This window comes from Equus asinus, chromosome 14 (genome assembly GCF_041296235.1).
Source record: "Equus asinus isolate D_3611 breed Donkey chromosome 14, EquAss-T2T_v2, whole genome shotgun sequence".
Lineage (NCBI taxonomy): Eukaryota > Metazoa > Chordata > Mammalia > Perissodactyla > Equidae > Equus > Equus asinus.
In genome coordinates this window covers 31,274,822-31,293,216 of record NC_091803.1, presented here as the reverse complement: position 1 = coordinate 31,293,216, position 18,395 = coordinate 31,274,822, and the positions used below count along the sequence as shown (strand labels likewise).

The following is an 18,395-nucleotide window of genomic DNA, read 5'->3' as shown; positions in this document are numbered from 1 at the left end:
GACAACATTCCAAGTGGTGGAAACTTCCCAGAGGATGGAGAAACCAGCTCTCCACCAAAAGCAGTTGTCTTGCTTTTGTAAAATCAGCATATAAACTCAGCCCTTTCAATAAGCTCGTTGGACGGGGTCAGCAGAGGCTCTCTGGGCTCTACGTGCTGTGTCCTTTTGCAACCTCTGCTCCTCTGCTGGAAGAACCATGCCAAGAAGACCAACGGTCCTCTGTCCTGGACATTCGTGACAGCAGGAAGAGGAACCCTCAGGGATAATCTCATTGCTTTGATTATTTTGTCCTTCTCTTCCTTCCCTTGGGAGCTGGAAGATGCTCCAGTGATGAGAGCCATGAAGTCTAAGAGCGAAACTTGTGTAGATTGCTTGTATAGGTCTCTCATCCATAACTGTATTACTATCCACACACTGGCGGCTCCCAAACCACAACCAGCAGAAAATATGCTTGGTTTGTCCCACTCAGAATTTTTTAAATAAATATTTAGTTGTCAACATTAGACGACTGGAAGTTTTTTCATAAACATCCAGAGTCTTCTGTTACAAAATTTGAATATCTGGAAACACTGGTCCTCATTCACACATGGAAACATTTCGTTGGAGTTGAGAAGCAGTTCCCCGTTTGATGAGGTATGTGATCTCCAGCTCACCTCAGTCCTCAGCGCTCCCTACTGCCTCACGCTTGCCTGCTTTAGTCAATTATATTGCTGTCTGGCCCCTGTATACAATCAAGTTTGTGACTGTTGGGCAGAGTGAAAGTAAACAAAACTCCACATAGGGTATATTTTGCTTCATCTCCCAAACCTTGTGAACACTGCAGAGCCCCGGCAGGGAGTGTCGGCCCCAGATGGAAATCTCAGCTTTGCCCACTGACCTGTGCGCATACAAGCCACGCTGACCAGCCACCATTCTGGGAGCCGCGGGAGCACCAGCATCATTCTGTCCCCAGGCTGCAGACCGCACACGCCCCCTAGCACGTTAGCCGCCTTTCTGGACTGCACCCCCAGCTCCTCAAAGCTCCACTTGACCTCTGCTCCCATGCCATCGACCCACCAGAATGCAGGGTTCGGGGGCCGGTGCCCAGCCTAGACAGCAGTGTAGGCAGAAAAAAATAGAAAACATTTGTTGAGGACTTTTGTTTGCTTGTTGTTATTATTTATTTAATTTTATTTTTACTATAGTTATCACAGTCACGGGATTCAAAAATGAAAACAATACAAAAAGCTATGCATTGAGAAGTCTCATCCTCATCCTGTCCCTCTCTACCCTGTTCCCACTTCACCAGCCTCAATGAATCACCAATATTATCGGTTTCTTGCATATCCTTCCAATGCTTCTTTAGGCAGACATAGGTATTTTTTTCCATACCACATTTTTAATGCAAAAGTAGGGTACAATTTACAATGTTCCATGTCCTTCCCCTTTTTTATGAGACATAATTCTCACACCATAGTCTTCACCATTTTAAAGTGCACAATTCAAGTGTTTCTAGTATATTCACAAAGTTGTGTAACGATCACCACTATCTAATTCCCAAACATCTTCATTTCCCTAAAAAGAAATACTGTACAGACTCTATTCTCTCCTTTCTCAGCCCCTGGCAACCACTAATCCTTTCTGTCTCTATGGATTTGCTGATTCTGGATCTTTCAAATGAATGGAATCAGACAGTATGTGGCCTTTTGTGTCTGATTTCTTTCACCTAGCATAAGGTTTTCAAGGTTTATCTATGTTGTAGCATGCATCAGTGCTACATTACTTTTAATGACTGAATCGTATCCCACTGTATGGATGGTACCATCGTTTTATTTGTCTCTTCATCAGTTGATGGACGTCAGGATTGCTTTCACTTCTTGGCTGTTATGAATAATGTTGCCACGAACATACGTGTACAAGTTTTTGTGTGGACATATGTTTCTATTCTCTTGGATATATACCTAAGAGTGTAATTGCTGGATCATATGACAACTCTATGCGCAACTTTATGAGGAACTGCCAAACTTTTCCACAGCACCTGCACCATTTTACATTCCCACCAGCAACGTCTGAGGGTTCCAATTTCTCTACATCTTTGTTAGCACTTTTTATTGTACTTTTTTTTTTGTTTTTGATTTTGGTATTAGCTATGATCCTCTATGTGCAATCTCATTATCGCTGAGATTGCATTTCCCTAATGAATAAAGATGGTGAGTATTGTCCATGTGTCTATTGGCCATTTGTTTATGTTCTTTAGAGAAACATCTATCCAAATCCTTAGCTCATATTTTAATTGAGTTGTCTTCTTATTGTTGAGTTTGAGTTCTTTGTATATTGTGGATAGTAGGTCCTCATCAGATACGTGATTTGCAAATATTTTCTCCCATTCTGTGGGCTAACTTTTCACTTTGGTATACAAATGTCATTAATTTTCATGAAGTCCAATTTGTCTATTTTTTCTTTTGTTGCTTGTACTTTAGAAACCATTGCCTAATCCAGGATACACCTATGTTTTCTTCTAAGAATCTCATACTTTTTACTCCTTCATTAGGTCTTTGACCCATTTTTGAGTTAATTTTTTTTATGTTGTCTGAGTTAGGGGACCAGATTCATTCTTTGCATGTGACTATCCAGGTGTCCCAGCACCATTAGTTGGAAAGACAACTCTTTCCCCATTGAATTTTCTTGTCACCTTTGTTGAAAATCAGTTGACCATAGATGAATGGGTTTATTTCTGGACTCTTAATTCTATCCCATTTATCTGCATCTACCTTCATGCCAGTGCCACACTGTAACTTTCCCCCCCGCACAATCTTGATTATTGTAACTTTCTAGTAGGTTTTAAAATAGAGAAATGTGAGTCCTCCAGTTTTGTGTTTCCATTTCAAGATTGTTTTGGTTATTATGGGTCCCTTGCATTTCTGTATGAATTTTTAGACAAGATTTTCTATTTCTTCAAAGAAGTCTACTGGGATTTTGATAAAGACTACATTGAGTATGCAGATCAATTTGAGATGTAGTGTTCTTTTTTTTTTTTTTTGCAACCTTATAATTTTTGCTTTAATGGCAATCAAGTTTTTAAAAAGTAAAGTTCAACTTACCCATACTATGAAGGAAAGGCAGATTTCAAGTAAACTTCTAAATGTATGCATAATGTAGAGGCTACTATTTTCTGGCAGTTCTTGGTTCCTGAAAGTTGAACTTCATCAGATGCGCTTTAAACTTTTGTCAAAATAGTCACGAAGACTACGGTATTTTTGGTAATGGTATTTGCTATTTTTGGTTATAGGAGACAGTATCTTAGGGGCATTCTTACTGAGATTCACTCAAATCTTTAATGGTGTTTCTTTAATAAACACTCCCTGAGTTACTCCAGCCTCTGGTTAGTTTCTAGAGTTCTGAAAAGTTGATTCTGACAATTTTCCCAAGATTTTTGTTCTTCTGGTTGTTGTTGCTTTTAAAGTGGAGAAAATTTTAGAAAGTCCTTATTTTTTCATTTTTGCTGACTTAACTTTGTTTGTTTGTTTTTACCATTAGGGGAGGTCCTCTAAGGATGATCCTGGTGTGGTGAAAAGAGCTTAGACTTTGTATGCAGGCATGGAGCACCCTGGCTCCATCTCTTACATACACGTCTCATTTAATTCTCATGACAACTCCAAGCGGCATAGGTAAGACTCACACTTTATAGACGAGAAAACTGAGATCCAAAGAACTTAGGCATTTGTCCAAGGTCACACTTCAAGTGGACGAACCGTGTCTACCTGACTGCAAAGCCTGCTTTTATGTCTCAGTCATTCTCACCCACTTTCATAAATTTTACCATATCCACTGACACTATATTTACTAACAGTATTACTCATTTCACATTTTTTCTTTTTTTTAGGCAAATTTTTTTCCCTAAAGATTGGCACCTGAGCTAACATCTGTTGCCAATCTTTTGCTTTTCTTCTTCTTCTCCCCAGAGCACCCCGCCCCCCAGTACATAGTTGTATATTCTAGCTGTGAGTGCTTCTGGTTGTGCTATTTGGGACGCCGCCTCAACATGACCTGATGAGCGGTGCCATGTCCGCGCTCAGGATCTGAACCAGAGAAACCCTGGGCCACCGAAGTGGAGTGCATGAACTTAACCACTCGGGCACGTGGCCCGCCCCATATTTTTTCTTTAAAATTAGCATAAATAAATGCCTTTGAAATACAGTTTATATTCCCCTACTATAAAAAAAGTTAGCATCTTTAACATAAGTAAAAGGTGACTATAAAATAGAGAGAGACATAACAGATATATAAGGAAGGAGAAATAAAGAAGGAAGCATATGTACAGAGACACAAGGAGATCAAGATAAACTTAGTTCAATTCTACGTATGTACCTGCTGTGAATTATGAAAAGCTTTGAGCCAGAGCTGAGCTCTCTCCTTATTTAAAAGGGAAGTGCATGACAATGAGAGAGAGATTAAGGATAGAGTAGCAGCAGTAAGAACTTTCTTCTTCACTTGATCAGAATGATGGGAAATGAATCAAAAGGGATGCAACTATCTCACTGTGTGATTTGGGCTCAGGAATATGAGGCACATGAGGGATTGGGCAAGGGTGTCTAAGGCTCGCATAACTTGGTCATAATTTTTTTCTAAGGCTTAACAGTTTCAATTTTAGGACTTGTAAAATTCCTGGGTCAAAATGTCCAGATCAATGTGACTTGGAGCCTTGAGTCTCTTTGGGGTACCCAGGGCAGCCTCCAATGCCCAAGATGGACACTAGGACACTGTGGGCTTCACCTTTTCCAGCTGCGTCCACACGTCCAGCACGTCACGGGCAAAGTTGAAGTACTCAGGCACTGGCTGCCTCCCCAGGTTGATGGCTTCCCAGGTGGCCACAATCTTCTGAGGGACAGGCAGAGGTGGTGGCTGCCCACGAGGACCACAGACTCCCCGGGTGCTCCTCAGAGCCTGGAGGACCAGGCCTCTTAGCCACAGTCTCATGTCGTTGCCTCCTGCCTGTCACCAAAGAGAGGAGAGAGCACATGGTCCTGAATTCTGGGCTCTGGGAGAAACTGAGGTGGGAAAGAAGCCTGTGGTCAGCCCTGATGGAGACTATAGTACATATTGACTCGTAGAACAGAGTCTTGGGCTGGAATTTTACTTCTGTGTGGGATTTTGGTCATTTCTCCTCTTTGAGCCTGAGGTCCATCCTTCCATCTCTCACTGCCTGTGGATCTCTGTGGGTCTGAGGTCAGTGACTCAAAGCCCATTTCCCAAGATTATATGAAGATGAAGACTATAATTTTAACGTGTAATCAATATAAAAAGAAATTATTGAAGAGATATTTTTTACATTCTTTTTTTTTGTACTTAGTCCTGAAAATCCTATTTTCACTTTCAGTTTTACACTTACAAGCACACTTTACACTCACAAGCACACTTCAGTTTGGATTAGCCATGTTTCAAGTGCTCAACAGCTACAAGTGGCTAGTGGCTATTGCACTGGACGGTGCAGTTTTAGGGTCTCGCCACTGAAAGTGTGGTCTATGGACCAGCATCACCTGCAGAACCTCAGACCCCACCCCAGACATGTGTGGAATTAGCCTCTGAGCTGTAACAGGAACCCTAGGGGCGCTGTGTGCACATTAAAGTTTGAGAAGCTGAGGCCTAGGGGCTGCAACCCCAGGTTCAGTTTCCTTCCGCCAAGTTCCTCTTGGTAATAATAATAACAGCAGAAATGATAATGATAACTGCCAGAGACTCAATGTTTGTGTTCCCCCAAAATTCATACGTGAAGTCCTAACCCCCAATGTGATGGCATCAGGAGGTGGGGCCTTTGGGAGGTGACTAGGTCCTGAGCGTGGAACCCCTATAAAGGGGACCCAAGAGAGCTGCCTTGCTGCTTCTGCCTGGTGAGGATACAATGAAAAGACAGCTGTCTATGAACCAGGAAGTGGGCTCTCAGCAGACACCAAATCCGCCTGCAGCACCGGGATCCTGGATTGCCCAGCCACCAGAACTGGGAGAAATAAATGTTGTTTAAACCGCCTGGTATATGGTACTTTTGTTACAGCCACCCAAACGGACTAACACAATAACCAACAATAAGAATGTATCACAACAATGATAACTGCCACTTACGGAAAGCTTAACACATACCAAACATTTGGAAAGTGCTTTATAAACGTTATTTCCTTAAATCCTTATAGCAACTCTATGATGTGTTATTTTCCCCACTTTACAGATAAAGAAAGTGAGGCTTGGAGAGGACAAGTGACTTCCAGGTCTCACCTCCCAAAAAGCGCTAGGCCCCAGCCTCTGCTTGGCCACCAGCTCTGGGGCCTGTGGCCTCAGACTCCCTGCCCCCGGCCTCTCCTTCCCCACTCCTCACCTCTCCAAAATTCTGCCCCAGCCTTTTCCTCCACCTCCCACCCTGGATGCCCTGGCCCCTTGACAGCTGATAATTAGAATCCCCAGGCCTTCTTCTCCAGTAAGGCCATTTCAGTCGTGCCCCCTTCTTGGCTTAATCAGCAAGGGCCTCAGGAGCAGCTGACACATGTCACTGAAGGATTTCTCTCCCCATTACCTTGTTCTTGAACCCAGGAAACGCAGACGACTTCTAGGCTCTGCTTCAGCTGAACACAGGCCTTAAGGCCTGTAAATGTTCCTGCTGAGGAAGGCAATTTGCTGACTCCGCCTCCTGGGGAAACTTTGGCTCCAAAGGCAGCCAAGAGTGGGCAGAGCCAGAAGCCAGCGGACGACACAGTGGCTTCAACTGCCCGGCACACTTTGAGCCAGTGAGCCAAGCTTTGCTCACAGCTCACAGTGGCTGGGAGATTAAATTCCAGCTCCAGTGCCTGGTGAGTGTCCTGGACCTGGTAGAGGTTTTCCCTGAAAATTCAGGCCACCATCTCACCTGAAAAGGGAACAGAAACTTTATAATATTGTACAGGAAGGATGCAATCGTGACAATAATGTAAGTTCCACCCTGTCCCTTTTCTGCTCCAAGCCCTCTAGTACAGAGACAGACAGTAGATTGGTGGTTGCCTTGGGTTGTGCACGTGAACGGGAGATGACTGCAGATGGGCACGAGGGAGCTCTTGGAGGTGATGGAAATGTTCTAAATTTGGATTATGGTCATGGCTGCACAACTTTGTAAATTTACTAAATAGCAATAGTAATAGTTATTGCACACTTACAATGAGTGAATTTTATGATATTAAATTATATCGAAATAAAGCTATTTTTTAACGAACCCTCCTACGGCTCCCTATCTCACTCAGAGTCAACACCAAAGTCCTGAGAGCCGGTTGCAGGGTCCCACCCAATGGCACGGCTCTTACTCGTCTCTCACCCCCTTGCCCAATCTGCTCCAGCCACAGTGGTCTCCCTGCTGCCTGTTCTTTGAAATTCTGGCCTGCAGCTGAGCTGCTGGTAAACTGGCTCTCTGTGAACAACAGCAAAAATGTCCCCACTTATAGTGTTCACCAGCATCTGTGATTAAATCTTCTCCCGTGGCCAATCTCAAGCTACCAAAGTTTTAACAGCCAGCTTGCGAAGTTCCTGAATCTTAAGCCTCTCGCATGGCCCTGCTAGCTGACTCCAGGCAGCGTTCTTCATGTCTTTGTGCTCGCTGGTTTCTCTGCCAGGACGCTCCTCCCACAGGGGTCACTGCCTCGCCACCCCCAGGTCTCAGCTCAGGGAGCCTTCAGCGAGCTCCCTAACCAAGATCGGATGCCTCTCCCGTCTGACACTTCCCACTCTCCCTTCCCTGCTTGACGTTCCTCCTCAGGATGTATCACTTTCTAGTGTTCAATATATTTTTTAAACACACTTTATTTTTATTTTTTCCAGCTTTATTGAGGTCTGTGGACAAATGAACTTGTATATATTTACGGTGTACAATGTGATGATTTGACGTGTGTGTACGCTGTAGATGACTATCACTAGGGGTGAGGCCAGGCAGGGCTTCTGCCTTCCAGGTGCTGAGCAGCTCACTTGGCACGAATCATCTCCTTTAACTCTTTCAACAGCCCTGTGAGTTGTATCCATCTTACAGGTGAGGAAACTGAGCCTCGGAAAGCATAATTGACACACATGAGGCCACACAGCTGCTTAGGGACAGAGCTGGTCCACTTCTGGGTATTTATCCAAAGAACATGAAAACACTAATTCAAAAAGATATATGCACCCGCATGTTCACCGCAGCATTATCACAATAGCCAAGACTTGGAAAGAACCAAAGTGCCTACTGATGATGAATGGATAAAGATGTGGTACATATATGCACAATGGAATACTACTCAGCCACACAAAAGATGGAATCTTGCCATTTTTGACAACATGGATGGACCTTGAGGGTATTTCATGAAGTGAAACAAGTCAGACAGAGAAAGACAAATATGACTTCACTCATATGAAGAAGACAAAATAATAACAACAAACAAACAAACACAGAGATACAGAGAACAGCTTGGTGGTTACCAGGGGGAAGGGAGGTGGGGGGAGGTGAAAGGGGTAAAGGGGCACGTGTCTATGCTGATGGATGGCAACCAGATTTTTGGTGAGGAATATGATGTAATGTGTTCAGAAGTTGAAGTATGATACGCAGAGCTGAAATTTATATAGTTTTATAAACCAATGCTACTTCAGTAAAAGAAAAAAAAAGAGCTGGGATTCAAATTCCAATCTATATGCTCGATCAAATTCCAATCTATATGCCTGAGTTCAGGAACATTCAATGCCACACCCACTGCCTCAGGGTGTTTTGTTTCTGGCCCTCCATGTGACCCCCAGCCCCGGCCTTTGTCCATGGGCAAGCTCCTCTCAGCAAGGGCAGGGCAGGGCTCCTCCTACTCATTCTTCCCCAGGGCCACCCCTGGGCCTCCAGCACCCCAGAACTCAGAACACTGCGGCTGAGGCTGCTGTGGCCTCAGTGTGTCCAGGAAGGGACTCCATTCCTGCCTCTGGATTTCTTTAGAACACCCAGCTGCCTGTGGGTCCTGCTCAGGTCACAAAGGGAACCAGGAGCCTGTTCTTCAGGCCACGACTTCCTTCCTCAAGTGCCCCAGAGTTTACTGGCCCAGCCCTGGTAGGGCCCCAGTGAGCCTGAGAGTAACCAGGCTGCCTGCAGGTATGAGCTTGAGTGAAGTGGCAATTCTGACTGACGGGCTCTGCCCCGGCAGCCGTCCTTCTGCCAAGAGGGTCACAGATGTAAGTGTGGATTTCAGCCTAAATGGCTACACATTAGGATCACCTAGGGGGTTAAAGAAAAAAAGATGCCCAGACTCACACCACCCCAGACCAATGAAACTGAATCCATCGGGTTTGGGCTTGAGCATCAGTAATTTTTTAAAGCTCCCTGAGAGATTCTAATACCAGTCATGGTTGAGAAGCACTGAAATGGACTGTGGAGTTTGCGTGAGAATTAAATTAGGTCATTTATTCATTAATTAATTCAAGAAACATTAATTGAGCTCCAAATCTGGGTCAGGCATTGTCCTAGGAGGCAGGAAACAGCCACGAACAAAGGCACTTACATTAAAAAGGTTAGAAACATAAACAAGATACACTCAAACATAATCATACACGATTTGAAGCAAACAGGGGTCATGGGGCCAAGAGTGCTGGAAGCAGAGGCAGGGGGAGACAGAGCAGCCTGGGAAGAACCCTCTGAGTTGCTGGTGTTTGTACTGGAACCTGAATGACCAGAAAAGGCTGAAGAGCAGGGTAAGGGTGTTCCAGGCACAGGCAAAGGCCCTGTGGCAGGTGTGCTTGAGGAGAGAGAAGGAGACCAGCGTGGCTGGTGCACTGTGAATAGGACAATGGGGTGCAGAGCTAGCCAGTGGGGCCTGATAGAACCCAGCACAGGGTGGGATTGCACGTGATGAAAAGCCATGGACCTCCTAACAAGACAGCAATGTGGTCTGTTATGTTTAAAAAGGAAATTGCTAACTGTTGTGTGGGGAATGAATTGGGGAAAGCAAAGAGAATAACCAAATAGAAAGTTTAAAAAGAGAAAAAAGAAGAATCCTCTGAGGAGCTTTTAGAACATACAGATATCTGGACCCCACCTTGAGCAATTCTGAATTAACTGGTCTGGGGTCAGACCGAGCATCAGTATTGTCTTAAAAGCTCCCCAGAGAATTTTCATGTGCCTCCAGGTGTAAGAAGTGCTCATCATCATGTCTTCACAACGACCCTGGATGCAGGGACTATTCACCCATTCTACAGATGGGGACGCTACACTCTGATGGTGGGCTTTGCAAGTCTGAGGATCTGTGAACATCGCCAAAGTCCAGGATCTGAGGTGCGGGTGTGAGGGCAGCATGGTCTGGTGACTTAGACCCGAGGTCAGCAAGCTTTCCCTGTAGAGGGCCAGATGATCGATATTTTTGGCTTTGCTGGCCACACACAGTCTCTGTTGCAACTACTTAACTGGGAATTGTAGTAAAAGCAGCCACAGACAATAGTAAAGGAGTGGGCATGGCTGTGATCCGATAACAGTCTTTACAAGGACAGGCAGCAGGTCATAGTTTGCTGACCCCCGGTGTAGACATGGGCATTGGGCTTAGATATACCTGAGCCCAGGTCGTGCTCCTTCATCCACCAGCTGGGTGATCTTGGGTGGCTCTCCACCTTTGTGAAGTGGGCACCATGACTGTACCCACCTCACAGCTGCACCGTGAGGATTAATGGGACGAGAGTAAAGCTCCAATACTGGCCTAATACACAGTCACTTATTTATTACTGTGGGCAGGCCCGGCCCTGGGAACTGGGGCTGCCATGGGGAGCGAAGAGAGACGGGGCTGGGGTTTCAGCCCGGAGAAGGGACAGAGGGCGGAACCCCTTTCTCAGGACCCCGGCAGCATCAGGGCTCTCCCCACTCTTCCCCATCCTCCTCCTCCTGACGGGAAGGCAAGCCTTTATCTCCTTTGGGGCAGGCAACTGCTCCTTCTGACAACATGCTCTTCCAAACCCAGAGTTTACAGCAAAAACATCTTTCTTTCTTTTGCCCAGTTCTTGCAATCTGAGCCCTGGCTTACAAGTGCCTTGTCCCTGCTATGACTTTTAAAGGCCTGCTTTGCAACCAAAAACCAAAAATCTGATTTTATTCTCTGTTGCCAGCCTCAGCCCTCCCCTTCTGAGGCAGGACAGAATGCCACGTTGCATGGTGGAGAGAGGTTAAAGGATACCAGGGTGGGAGGATGGGAGCCTCAGTTAATGTCTCAAAACATTGTTCCCTGCATCCATTCTGCAGCGGGGCACTAGAGAGGCGGTACGTCATTGCGGTTAAGAGCATGGATTTTGTAGCTAGACTGCCTGGGTTAAAATCCCGACTCTGTCATCTGTTAGCTGTGTGACCTTGGGCAAATTACTTAACCTCTCTATGCCTCATTTTATGCTCACTAAATGGGGATTATAATAGTACCACACCTACCTCATAGGATTGTCATAAGAGAGGTGATGACACAGAAAGCACTAGAAGTGTCTGGTGCATGACAAGTATGTTTAGCTACAGGTGTTTATAAAATTTAGCACTGAGAATTGGTCACAATTCTCTATATACTAGGCCAAAAAAATTACATTAGAAGACCTACTTTAAAAAAATCTTCACACAATCTGCCAAACATATTTCCCAGGTAAGTATCAAGTATCCATTCATTCATTCATTCATGTTGATTTTCCTGCCAAAATGCCAGGTGCTAGAAATGCAGCAGTCAGCAAAGAAGCTAAGGTCCTTATCAAGTTGTCTGAAGGAGGGACCTAGAGCACACCTGCTGTCTGTCTTCTTATTTGAGACACTCATGTAGGCTGCATGCTACATGGGGAAACGGCTCTGTGCTTGAGGAGAACATGCCAAGAGCTGAGGAGCTGATTCTATGCTCTAACTTGCTGGGAAAGACATATGTTATTAGAGAGAGTGGAACTCACAGGAAGGCAGCTGCTGACCAGACCATTCGAACAGTGAAGAATGGTCAAATAGATAAATAAAGGCCAAGGAAAAGAGAGGAAGGAAATCATGTTGTAGATCTGATATGCATTCTTATGGGAAGGAATCTAGGCCATATTTCACATGATTCGGTAAGAAAATTGGAACACTGAATGATACACATACCTGATTCCATTTATGTTCAATGTGTACATTCAAAGGTGCATTCATGCTGGCATTTGTAATCGTCTGTAAGGATTCATTCCAAACTCTAACAGTAGCTTTCTCAGCAGTAGGATTATGGAAGAGATTTTATTTTCTACTTAACACATTTTTATTGTACTGTTTGGAATTTTCAGAAGCGTATATTATGGTGATGACTTTCAAGAGAAATGTTTACACTTGAGGAGAAAATTTGTTCAAAAATCAAAAGGGGTACACTGTGAGGTAGTCAGCTTCCCATCATAAGGGGCATTCAAGAAGAAGTTGGAGGAGCATGAAGCAGAGGCTGTGGTGGGGGATTGGACCGGTCATCTCTGAGATCCAGAGGCTCACCCTAGGACTCTGAGTGGGACTCATCTTTGAAAAATTCTTACCTGGTGTCTGGGGGGCCAGTGGGCTCGAGTGGCCAGCATGTGACTCAGCTTCCTGCTGCTCTGAGTGGGGCCCTGCTGCCTCAGCTACCCCTGTGTAGTTTCCATGGACCCTGAGGTTAATGTAACACTTTGCCTCTGCTCCAGTGCCGCTGCTGAGCTGTGGGCACTGCTAGGGAGGCAGTGGCCATGCTCAGGCCCTGTTCTCCATTCATGGACTGGCCCAGCAGGAAAGGAGATGGGGAGGGAGTGAAGACATGGGGGCCCACCACCTATGTTGATAAGGACTCCTGTCCTTCCTCCTGCCCCTGCAGGACAGCCATGGAGTGGCTCCGGATGTCTCTGCTGCTGGTGGCCTCTTGTACCTCCACTGTCCAGGGCTCACGAGAGGTGGACGTCAAGGAGGCCAGCATCAACACGTCCCAGCCCTTGCACATCCTGGTGGAACGCAACCTGCTGGTGCTCACACCTGCCGGCCTGACCCACAGGCTGAACCAGACCCGCTTCCTCATGGTGCTTTTCTGTGTGTCCCCCACCCACTAGGCGGTGGTGAGGGGTGGGCTGAGACCTACCTCCTTGCTCCCGGGGCCAGAGGAGTTTCATATCTGGCTTCAACATGTATGGTTAATATCTTATCATCCCTATTTCCAGAGAGAGTACTGAGGTCCGGGGAGGTCAAGCAATTTGCAAGATCTACATTGTCATTTAGTCTCGATTTGTGTGGGTCTTCTGTCCCACTGAAGGCAAGGAGCCAGGCTTTGCCCTCAGGTGTCTTTCACCATTCGGAACCTCAGTTCCCTCCTCTGTAAAGTGGGCATGAACATAACGCCCACACTGAGTTATTGTGAAGATTAAATGAGACCATATGATAAGTTGCTGGAACACAATAGAGCGCAATAAACGATGGCAGCTATGGGCAAGAAAAGATACCATCACCTTTATCGTCTGAGTTTTGCATCCCCACTTTCATTCTTTGGACGGATGCTCTTTGCCTCAGTAGACACTTTGGCAGCAAGAACAGGCTTCTTTTTCCTGAGGCGTTGGCACAGACTTGGCCTTGGCACAGGGTGGGAGGGATTTTCATAACAGCTCTCACACAGCGAGCCCTCACTGTGTGCGGGGCACTGTCCTTGGGGGCTCATTAAATGTGAAGTCATTGAATCCTCACAACAACCCAGTGTGGTGGCACTATTCATGTCCCTATTTGGGGACATGTCACAATTAAAGTTGAATGTACATCTGCTCTTAAAAAAAAGATCAGGAAGCATTGGCTCACATTCCTGCCACGTGATAATTGGCTGGAGCTGAGTAATGATGTCCCCTCTTGGTCAGAAAACATGCTTGTCAGTTACCCCCACACAGCACACCCCTGCCGCATTCCAGCACATTCAAGTTTGTGTCCACTGCCTGAAATGCAGGCCACCCAGCTCCTTCCTCGACTCTTATCTCTTCTCATTTGTTACCTTCTCTCTGAGCGATGCCACTGCAATGGGGGAGTTGAGGATGTGACAGCATCAGCTTGCCCTGGGTCTCACTGCCTCCTCAGCGGGCTTGCGCAGCCACTTCATACCAAGAGAGAACAAAAACATTCTCTTTGTGCCTTTAACCTCGACAGCTCCCAGAAGGGAAAATGTGATCAGCTCATTTTTGCCTCCATCCAACATGGAGCGTGCCTACTGCATAAAGTTCCATCAAAATGGTTGCAAGCCTCCGACCTCTGTCTAGCCCAGGCTGTTCATGGTTTCCTTTGACCTAAGTGCCAGGGGATGTGCTCAGATTTACTTCAAGCCCATGGAGCAAGACCTTGCAGGAGAGATCCAGTTTGGGCCATTTTCTTTACGCGAGTCTGTGAGAAGGGCAGGCATTCTGCTTTGCTGAATGATTCCTCCAGCTGGTTCCCCACAGCCCCCATCCACACCAGGACTCGGGCCACCACCTGAGCATCTGCTTCATGGCTCTCTTCTCAGGGAAGAAGTGAGAACCCTGCAGCCCTCCTCCGCCTGCGGTGGAATTGTAAGCTAAGGATGTGCACAGGTCAGACATCTAAGCCACCTGCTCTTTTTTGCTGCAGCCCTAATCTCTGAATCCTGGACCCAATGGGGGTGTTGAAAGATTTAGAGCCACGCACTTTGCACAACACAACCCACGTCTCCACACACATTTAGCCTTCCAAAAATGGCACAGCAGGTGGACAAGACTGGGAACCTGTCCCGTCTGCATGAGAATGCGAGACTGCCCAATGATTACTCTGTTTTAATCCGGGCAGAAGGGCAAGTTCCTGGCTCTTTGGGGCTTTAACTGACGTCTTATAAGTTAGGGATTGATGCTGATTGAACCTGGGGATGCACAGGGAGCCTCTCAATTCTACATTCTTTAATTGCATTTGATAACCACCCATTTGAATTCTTTGAACTTAAAGCATTCCAACCAGAGGGTATTTCAAAGCAGTGAACACCCACAGCGTTTTTGTTATCTAGAAGAGACACTCAAACTCATTACCTTTGAATATTTGATTCCTTCCAATACACAGTTTAAATCAAAATGAGTTCTCAAAAACCGGCAGGCCTTCCAGAGTGACCTTTGCAAAAACTAATCACTTGGGGAAAGCATTATAAAAGCTTTTTTCCCAGGAAAGATTGGCTCTTTACAGAAAGGATTTTTCAAATCTTGTCCTCAGGGAAATACTGCCTGGGTAACTCTCAGATCCTTAGCTGCTGCCCAGTTTCTTATCTCTCTGAGGATTCCAGGCTCAAGAGCCAATGGTCAGCAGGACCTTGCCTCTTGGATGTCCCTCACTTGTCTCAAAGGCCACATGTGTCGAAAACATCTCGGCGTCTTTGATTCACTCCCAACAACCTGCTTCTGTTTACATCCTGCCTTACCTGACAGCACCACTATCCACCCAATGTCAAAGTCAGAAATCTTAAGGTCACTCTTGACTCTTCTGTTTGCACCTCTAACCAGCCACCAAGTCCTGCTGATACCGCCTCCTAAAGCTCTCTGCAATCTCCAGTTTTCCCCCTTCCCCCAGCCACTGCCTTAGTTCTGGCCTCATCATTCCCCATCTGACCCACTGCAGCATCTTCCTAGATGGTCTCCCTTCCCCTCCAGCACTGTCTCTACAGTGTTCCCAGAGAGAGTTTTTTTCTAAAATGCAAATCTGATTGGGTTACTCCCTAATTAAAAACCCTCAGTAATTGAAATCAACCAAGATCTCTGAATCAAGGGGCCTCACTCAGTGGGGAGGCAGCCTGGTTCTTTACCTAGTGTGTGGCAGGCAATGTGTTTATTCCAGATAGTCCTCTTGCAGCGGATGCCTCTTTGAAATGAATGCCTTGGCAATCAAAGCTTAAGTCAGGCACTTGCATTATAAAAAAAGAAAAAAAACCCCAACTATCAGGGCTTATACTATAGACCCCCACCCCAGCTCACTCTGCTCCAGGCCCAAAGGACTTTTTGTCATTCCTCAAACATGTCCCTCACACTCCCACCTCAGGGCCTTTGCACTTACAGTTCCTCTGCCTGAAACGCTCTCCCTCCAGATTTCCGCATAGCTTGCTCCCTCACCTCCTTCAGTCTTTCTTGAAACATTCCTTCCCAGTGAGGCCTCCTTTGGCCTCCCTACTTGCTCTCACAGTTCCCCTGACACTCCCAACCAGCAGCTCTGCTGCTTCTTTCTCTAGAGCATCTATAACATCATCACTTAGCATCTAACGTGGCATAGAATCTACTTCCTTATTTTGTATACTTTCTGCCTTCTCCAGTGAGAACAGGGATTTTTATCGATCTGTTCATTGTTAAATCCCCAGCACCTAGCATAGTGGTTGGTGATGTGGATTAAGGCTGCCCCAGCTAGAGAAGCCCAAGGTGACCTGGCCTACATGCCAAACTGTATGACCTGGTGGATTTTTATGGGATGAATTAGGGCTGCCCCAGGGAGAGAAGCCCAGGGCATCCTCACCTACATGCTAACTATGACTTACAGCAATTTAGTGATATTATACCATTATGAGCAAAACTGAAACATTTACCTTTTTCTCCCTACCCGATCCCTCCAGAATTTAGAAACTCTTTGTGAGTGAGCATGGTTATTTCGTGGCAATATAGTTATTTGCATAAGTTTAATAAGAATCTGTTCTCCTTATAACAGGACACATTGGTTATATTACCAAGGCTTTGACTGGAATGTCATATTTGAGAAACATACAGGCTCGGATATGACAAGACAGCTTTTCAGGAACAAAGATTGGACATTCTGGAAATAAAGCCACTTGGAAATATGGGCCTGGTACCTTGTTTACAGAGATTCTGGCAATCTTACCTGGTAAGTAAGGAAGCTTGCTTATCTGGCAGGTGCAAGGAACCTCAGAATATTTTGGGGGACCTCGAGAAGAGAGAAATCCACCCAAATCTGTAGGTACTACAGGCAAAATCTGACGGCAAGTCCTTGGCTTGGCTTTTCTGGCCTCAAGAGGCCTTCACAGTTCAATCTGAGATTCCTCATAAAAAATTCCAGCAAAGCAGATTTAAAAGAGCCTGTATAATCAATTACTATTCTTCCTGCACTTATGTAAATAATTGGACCAAGTTGTATTGAAACGACACTTTATTTGCAAACCAGTTAATCTTAATTTGGCTATCTTTTGTAAAAATGAGGGTGATTTTAGAGAGAAAAAAATTATGTTTCAGTAGAAACTATAGTACGCATTTATGGATATTAGATTCTAGCTCTTCTCCTCTGCAAGATTCATCTATTACTAATCATAACGTCTCCTTGTGGCCATCCGTCTCTGACACCTGGGAGTTCCCTGGCCACAATCAAACCTTTTCCTTCAACACTACTGCCCAAATACTAACTAGATTTGCCTTGCCACAGGTGGATCATAAACAACAAGTTCCAAAGGTAAAGTCCCCAACTTATCGATACACACAGGATGGACTATGTCAAATTTGGGACAAATATATTTGGCTCACTCCTACTAGTGATCAACTCAGTAAAAGGCCACTCTATGTTGGGAACAAACCAATTACACCTATGATACATGGCCTAATAGCACCCGACATATGGGGAAAATTCCCCATTACATGTGTTCTCATATTATAGCCTTAAAAACATGATTGGTTTGGGACTGACTGGGATAGACGGGCCAGCACGCGTTGGTTAGCCCCTAATGGCACTCAGTGGCTATGTGGCTCCAACTTATGGCCTTGGCTACCAACTGGATGGATTGGACAATGCACCCTAGGCTTCGTCTGGATGCAAGGTAGAACTACATTTACTATAGTTACTCCTCCTGCTAACCTACCCAACCTGCAACAGCGCTGGACCCGCTCTGTCTTCCACTGGTATGACCATCTTTCCTCAATTTTCCTTCCCCAATTAGGAATTGAAAGTGTCATCTTGCACATGGAAGTCCTAAACAAATTTACTATGAAGGCATTAAATGATACACAACATAGCCTTTCGCTGCTGGATGTAGAAGTATCCCAAATGTGTAAGGCAGTCCTCCAAAACCGAATGGCACTGGTGTCTTGACAGCAGTGCAAAGGGGCACCTGTGCCATTATAAAAACTGAATGTTGTGTCTATATTCCTGACTACCATCAAAATATCTCCGGCTTCCTATCTGATATGAGCCACCAAATTAAGTCCATGTCTGACCCTGCCCTATTTCTAAATGACTGGTTGAACTCCTGGTCAGGACCAGGTTTCTGGACTGCTATCAAAACCTTGTTCATTGGGTTAATCATACTGCTTGTATTTCTTATTATAATTTGTTGTCTGTTTTGTTGTTTGTCTTCCGCATGTCAACAAAGTTTCACCTCCTGGACCACCTCTCGTCAAATGATTCTCTCGTCTCCAGAGGCTCTGTATGCCTTGTCAGCCTTGGATTCCACGGGTGCAGTCTTCCAGTC

At 45.5% G+C, this 18,395-nt stretch overlaps 2 protein-coding genes across 5 annotated transcripts in view; one reads left to right on the top strand and one right to left on the bottom strand.

Annotated features, from left to right (window-relative positions):
* The window catches only part of LOC106841736 (acyl-coenzyme A synthetase ACSM5, mitochondrial), a 35,205-nt gene extending 28,456 nt beyond the window's left edge, over window positions 1–6,749 (bottom strand). For 2 of the 4 annotated variants that reach the window (XR_011494242.1, XM_070484717.1), the window contains exons 1-3: window positions 6,542–6,695; window positions 4,753–4,971; window positions 878–1,088 (exon numbers count right to left, since the gene is read on the bottom strand). Coding sequence is in view for 3 of the 4 variants with exons in the window: in XM_070484717.1 (XP_070340818.1) it covers window positions 878–1,088; window positions 4,753–4,956 (415 nt within the window). In the remaining variant the exon portion in view is untranslated. Of the gene's footprint in view, window positions 1–877; window positions 1,089–4,752; window positions 4,972–6,541 lie in introns of all 4 variants that reach the window. The other 2 variants (XM_070484718.1, XM_070484719.1) reach the window with 2 other exon arrangements.
* A 6,052-nt stretch (window positions 6,750–12,801) lies between these two features.
* Window positions 12,802–18,395, top strand: part of LOC106841735 (protein disulfide-isomerase-like protein of the testis) — a 29,527-nt gene continuing 23,933 nt past the window's right edge. The window contains exon 1 of the mRNA XM_070484721.1: window positions 12,802–13,003. Coding sequence (XP_070340822.1) covers window positions 12,802–13,003 — 202 coding nt within the window. The remainder of the gene's footprint in view (window positions 13,004–18,395) is intronic.